The sequence below is a fragment of the Gobio gobio genome, assembly GCF_949357685.1.
Source record: "Gobio gobio genome assembly, chromosome: 2".
NCBI lineage: Eukaryota > Metazoa > Chordata > Actinopteri > Cypriniformes > Gobionidae > Gobio > Gobio gobio.
Window position 1 is genome coordinate 41,284,884 of NC_137098.1, and position 6,581 is coordinate 41,291,464.

The window sequence follows — 6,581 nt, forward strand, 5'->3', positions numbered from 1 at the left end:
TGAAATTAATAAAGAATCCTTGAGTAAACTTCGAGTATAATTTGAGTATCTCATTGCCGGGCCGAGTGTCCTGGTTTTCGGTAATCAAAATATGGTCACCCTAGGAGATGGAAACTGAACATTTTATCTGCAACACTGCTAATAAAACTCTCTATGAGCAACAGCTCCCTCGGCTCCTGGCTATTGTCTTCTGCACATATTCATTACTATTAGTTTAAGAAAATACAATTTCATTTTTAAATATTTGCAGTGTGTCATTGTGTTGCCTCGTAAATAGCTGTCCTGTTGACTCTTTCAAGATTTTCTTCAAGACAAAAGACTTTCCCTTTTTGTCATTCTTATTGAGACTCTCAACATGCAAAAACACACAAATCCCACAGTAGGGAAACCCTGAGTTTCGGAAGTGTCTAAACAACATAACACTGTTCAAACTGTTCAAACAGGACCTCAAACATGCAGCTGAGCTCACATAGAACCAACACAATGAATGTATTAGTTAAACGGAGGCAGGTGAACAGTTCATATAAATGTATATTAGGTTATGTGAGACCGATTCTTTGTGAGATAGGTTTCCAAACATTTTAACATTGTAGTTCACATTACAGCAGGTTGTGTTTATTTTCTGAAATGCAACAAATCAAATTCCTTTGTAACTTGGAAAATTCCTTACATTTCTCTAACACTCTCTGTGCCAGAACATTATAAAATATAGCAAGTTCATGTGATTGTATCCTCTGAAATTAACAGGTTGAAATTGATGAGATTCAGCTTTGGGAATCTACACTGGTAAAAATTATGTGTTGAATTTACTTAAAATATATATGCACCATTTTTGCATCATACTTTTTAAGTAAACCCAACTTGGAATAATTTTACTTAAAATTAACATGAAAACCTTTGTTATATGTACTTAAATATTTGAATTCACTCAACATTCTTTACTAAAAAATATACGTAACATGCAAGTATGTGCAAGTTGCGTTAACTTAACATTACTTAGATTCTATCGTGTTACATATATTTTTAAGTAAAGAATGTTGAGTGAACTCAAATATTTAAGTACACATAACAAAGGTTTTCTTGTTCATTTTAAGTAAAATTATTCCAAGTTGGGTTTACTTAAAAGGTATGATGCAAAAATGGTGCATATATATTTTAAGTAAATCCAACACATCATTTTTACCAGTGTATGGTGATAAATGGTGTATGGTGATAAAAGTTTTTTGTGTTTTTTTACACCATTAATGTGCTTCAAACTCTTCAGAAATGTGCTGATATTCAAAATGAACAGGTCTAACTCTCACTTTTCTTGGTATAAAATCACCCTCCAGTTTGTTTCAATGAACACAGTCTGTACAACAATGGGCCACACATAATGTCTCCAATTTCCTGATCTCCCAATGTTTTAGGTAACCCGTTGTTTAAGAATGCATATTATATTTGCTAATACAACCCCGTGTATGTAGTGGCCAAAGGTTTTCTGTTTGCTACGGTGAAAGACATTGTCATGTGTATAAAGCTTCTTTCAAGCCTGAGGTGTTCTAAGTTTGCTTAGTCTGTTTAAGAACAAGAGGACTGTTTGGAGATCTCACAAAACCACTGTGGGGTGGTCCTGTGAGAGGAGGAGGACAGAACAGAAACAGGAATGGACACAAAGTCTTTAAAGAGCACTTCCACTGGTGAGACACAGAAGGAAACATTCAATTCTGGGAGAGGAAAAAGTTGAGAGAGATCAAGATAAAACCATGGATAAAGAGTGATTTGAGTTCTTCCTTCAAAAAGAGGCTAATCGCACAGAAGGAACTGGGCACATTTAATAACAGAAGCAGAGATAACCCCTTAGGAAAAGCAGGTATGATATAGTTCATGTTGGAGTTTTGCTTTTGTGGAATAGATTTTATTGCAGATTTTCCAATAGCCTATATGTAGTATGTACATCATCTGGAATGTATTCTTCAGGTTTTATATAAGACAAAGGAGAAGGTTTTCCATATAGTGATTGATTTAATAAATATTCTGTTTTATTTAATTGTATTCATTTAGCAGACACATTTATCTAAAGTGACATTACAAGCAGTTTATCATGAGCTACAATATTTCAAGGATAAACTATATAAGTACACAAGATAAAGCAAAAGTTTAATGCAAAAGTGTAACACTGCCTGGTCAAAAAAAAAGTTGCTGTTTGTAATGTATTTAAACAAGCAAAAACTTAAAAGAGTCTATCACTGGATCATTATTGCAGTGATTACTATGTTTCTGTCATGTCATATGTTTGGCAACAATTCTTAACTGATCCAGTGTGTGCAGTATCCTTTTCATTTGTTAAAAAGCTATGTTGGAAGATGTATCCCATGGATATATTTAAGGCTTGCAATTCATTACATTACATTTAATCACTAAGTAGACGCTTTTATTCAAAGCTACTTACAAATGAGGAGAGCAATATAAGCAATCAAGCTAACAATATGCAAGTCCTGTGACTAGTCTCAGTTAGTCTAACACAGAACACGTAGGCAAGGTTGTTTAAAAAATAGATAAATAGAGTAGTTAGTATTGATGGGTCAAGTGTTGATGAAAAAGTTGAAGAGTCAAACCACTCTGAAGAGTCAAACCACTCTGTAAACCAAGAGTGGTTTGACTCTTGACCACTCAATACCAAGATTCATTGGGCTCAAATGGTGGAAGAGTGGTTCAGGGAGCATGAAGAATCATTTTCACACATGATTTGGCCACCACAAAGTCCTGACTTTAACCCCATTGAAAGTGTTTGGGATGTAGATTTACAGAGTGGTTTGACTTTTTCTTTGTCAATACAAGATCTCATCCAAAAATGAATGCAACTCTTGATGGAAATAAATGTTAGTATGTTACATAAGTTTGTCGAAAACAATGTCACTACGAATGCACAGCACAATCAATATATTAGAGTGTGCAACATTTTTGCCCGTGCAGTGTATAAGCCACTGTGATATGGTTATTTATGATTTGAGAATGTTAGTGACACAACCAGTAATAATATGAGAAGTTCTTTCTCATCTATTAATGCACAGCTTCCAATAACCTTTTTTCTTTTGTCTTTAAGTGATATCCCACAGCATCGAAGAGGATTGAGGAGGAAGGATGAGTCACTGACTGTTTATTCGTGGGATGACAAGAATCCACAAAACACAGGAGAAAGAATTCACAAACAAGAATCCGGGGAAAAACAAGAATAAAAGTCATCCAATCATCACTTCAGAAAGAAGCGTTTCTTGAAACCTATCACTGTGCGAAACCATTCCCTAGATCCCTTAAGAAGAATCAGAAGAATCTCTCAGTTCTGTCTTTCCTGCTCATGTCATTCACTTGCTTTCTGCAGTAGGTGCAAGTGTGGCCCTCAGATGTCTGGGTCTCTGCCCTTCCCTTCACCCTCACCCTCACCCTCACCCTCACCCTCACCCTCTCCCTTTCCTTCATGTGACTACAGTGAGTGGTCTCCAACTTGGGTGCTGATTCCGAGTGTGTACCTCTTGGTGTTTTTCGTGGGCTCCCTGGGTAACGGCTTAGTGCTATGGGTCTACCTGGACCGCCAAGTGAGAGGCCGCGGGAGGATTGGCAGCTGCTCCAAATCTTCCCAGTCCTCAGATCCTCCTCCTTGCCGCTCGTCCACATCTTCTCGTTCAGTAACAGAGTCTTTAATAGCCAGTTTAGCATTGGCTGACCTGGCCTTCGTCATGACCTTGCCTTTGTGGGCGACATACACAGCGCTGGGCTACCACTGGCCCTTCGGCCATGTTCTGTGTCAGGTGAGCAGTTACATCGTGGCACTGAACATGTACGCGAGTGTGTTTTCTCTGACTGGGCTTAGCGTGGAGCGTTACTGTGTCATCACACGACAGCGTGGCAACGGATCAAAGCAGGGACGGTCAACCACACGTGCCAAGTGGATTGTGGGTATTGTGTGGCTAGCGGCTGGAATCCTGGCACTTCCTGCTCTGCTTCTGCGAACTGTTAGGGAGGTGGATTTAGAAGTGGGAGCTGATGGCGACAGGCAGGATGGACATGCGACCTACTGCTTGTGTGACATGGACTACTCCAGTTTGATCTCAAGTGAACTAGACCCTGCAGCTTCAGAGCAGGCAGAGCTGATGTGGTCAGCAGCTTTGGGGTTAAAATCAACCCTTCTTGGCTTTCTGTTACCTCTGGTAGTGCTTCTGCTCTGCTACGGCTGGCTGGGGCGTCTCCTTTCCCGACATTTCAGCCTAGGCCTGCGCCCCGATCATACGCGCCAACGCAGGCTCCTCCGCATCATCATCACTTTAGTGCTGGCCTTCTTCCTCTGCTGGCTACCCTTCCACACCAACAAGACACTCTCCGCCATGGTGGAACTGGGTATCCTTCCCTTTTCCTGCAGTTTCGACCAGTGGTTGGTAGCGGCCCATCCATACTCCATCTGTCTGGGCTACATAAACAGCTGTTTGAACCCTCTGCTGTACGCTTGCTGTGACCCAGCACTCCGGAAGCACTGCAGTGGTCTTCTTGTGTGCGTATGGGTCAAATGCAGAGGTCAGAAGGAACAACACAAGAGTTCACCAATACCATCTGGCACACACGAAGTGACAGTCAGTAGAGATGATCAATGAAGAAAGGCAAACAGATTGATTTGGCAAACAGACTCTGGGACTGAGCTGGACCATTTCTGTGGATAATTCCTAAATTAATCTGTGAGATTTAGCATGAACTTCACCCACTTAAGAAAACACATTGCCAACATAGTGTGGGAACTGATAAAAAGAAAGGGTCCAGTGGACATTTTCCCATGACATTATGCCAGAGTGAAGAGCCTCAAACACAAACATTGTGTTTTAGATAAACACATAATGATGTAACTCAAACTGTTTGTGTAGTGTGGGCATGTTGATGAATTATGAAGAGCTACAGTATGTTATTTGCCCTAATATGCAATAATTTGAATGGAAAATAAAATTGAGTCTATTTAATCATATCAATGACTTTCAGGATCAATAGGGATGCACAGGGTTCCTACACAATTTTCATTTCAAAATTCCATACTTTTCCAGACTTCCTACAGATTTTTCCGACCATATTTAACTTGTTCTGATAAAATGTTTTCAAATTCAACTGCTAACAAGTGTTACATTCTAAAGATTTAGTATTGGCGTTTTTGCCTTTTATTAGGATAGGAAAGTAGCTAGACAGGAAGTAAGGTGGGAGAGAGAGGGGGGCGGGATTGGGAAAAGTCCATGAGGCAGGACTCGAACTTGGGTCTCCCGAAGCACAACAGCACTACATGGCGACGCACTTACCCACAATGCTATCGGCACCGACAAGTATGTTACACTCTGAGTCAAAACCTCTATGTAGGCTATCTAATATTTAGAAATCCTATATTAAAATATTGCCTTTTGTGACCTTAACGATCAAAATGCTAAATCAGTCACAATTTTTTTAAAGGGTTATTAATTTACCCAAAAAATTTATTTCTATCATAATTTACTTACCCTCATGTCATTCTAAACTAATAAGACTTTTGTTAATCTTGGAAATCTTGGACACATGAAGATATTTAAAGGATTAGTTCACCTCAAAATGAAAATGTCCTAATCATTTACTCACCCCAATGCCATCCAGAATGGCAACAAACTCAGTATGTTGCTCAAAAACTTAATGTATCTTTCACTAAAGAAAGTAAGGCATGGATATCTTGGATGGCATTGACATTTTCATTTTGGGGTGAACAAGTCCTTTAATAAAGGGACTGAAATCTCTCAGATTTAAAATATTAAAAATTTTAATATAATAAAGTCTTATGGTTTTGAAAGACATGGGGGTGAATAAATGACAAATTTTCATTTTGGGTGTACTATTCCTTTAAGAACTCCACCATCGACTCTGTTTTATCCTCAAACCCAACTTGCTTTCTCAAACTACAAAGTGCTGTGTTAACCACTGTTGAACTGTGAAAAGGAAGGAACACACAGGTCTAACCTTTACTGCCATTGCTAGGCTACAAGTTTTTCATTCATTGAAAAAAACGATTGTGTATATATTTATTATATACATTTAGAAATTCTTAATTTTATATTTAGAAAATGAAATAGGGACAATAGTCTAGAAACATAAATATTTTTCCATACTCTGATTAATTTTTTCCATACTTTTCCAGACCTGGAAATTACTCAAATTAAATTCCATACTTTTCCAAACCCCGTAGGAACCCTGGATGCATTTTTGTATGTATAAATGTGAATAAAAAAAAAAAAAAATACTCAGCAATGTAGGTTGTTTCCTTTCCTCTTTGTCTGAGGATCTCAAGCAGCTTTGGCACAATGCAGAAGCATTGGTGAAACCAATGGCACGAATTTTAGATGGGACTAATTGTATGACTGATGTGTTAGAAAAGAGTCATTTTTTATAATTACATTTGACAGTGGTGTCGTGGTGCAGAAATAACACTTAAGCTTTGAAAATTGGGAGAGCTTGATTACAGGATTATTCACTACTGATTTTCCCAATCTCTAATAATAACAGTGGAGATATGCAGAAACAACACTTCATAGAAAAAAAAACCCCACAAA

At 38.4% G+C, this 6,581-nt stretch overlaps 1 protein-coding gene across 1 annotated transcript; it reads left to right on the forward strand.

Moving 5' to 3' along the window:
* The first annotated feature begins 1,683 nt into the window (after nucleotides 1–1,683).
* aplnr2 (apelin receptor 2) lies at nucleotides 1,684–6,282 on the forward strand. Its single transcript, XM_079810845.1, has 2 exons — nucleotides 1,684–1,852; nucleotides 3,086–6,282. Exon 2 carries the CDS (start codon nucleotides 3,384–3,386, stop codon nucleotides 4,623–4,625), a length of 1,242 nt encoding a protein of 413 aa, XP_079666971.1. The 5' UTR covers nucleotides 1,684–1,852; nucleotides 3,086–3,383; the 3' UTR covers nucleotides 4,626–6,282.
* The last annotated feature ends 299 nt before the right edge of the window (nucleotides 6,283–6,581 follow it).

What these genes read in the sequence shown, in the direction of transcription:
- aplnr2 (XM_079810845.1), top strand. Translation starts at nt 3,384, where the DNA reads ATGTCTGGGTCTCTGCCCTTCCCTTCACCCTCACCCTCACCCTCACCC.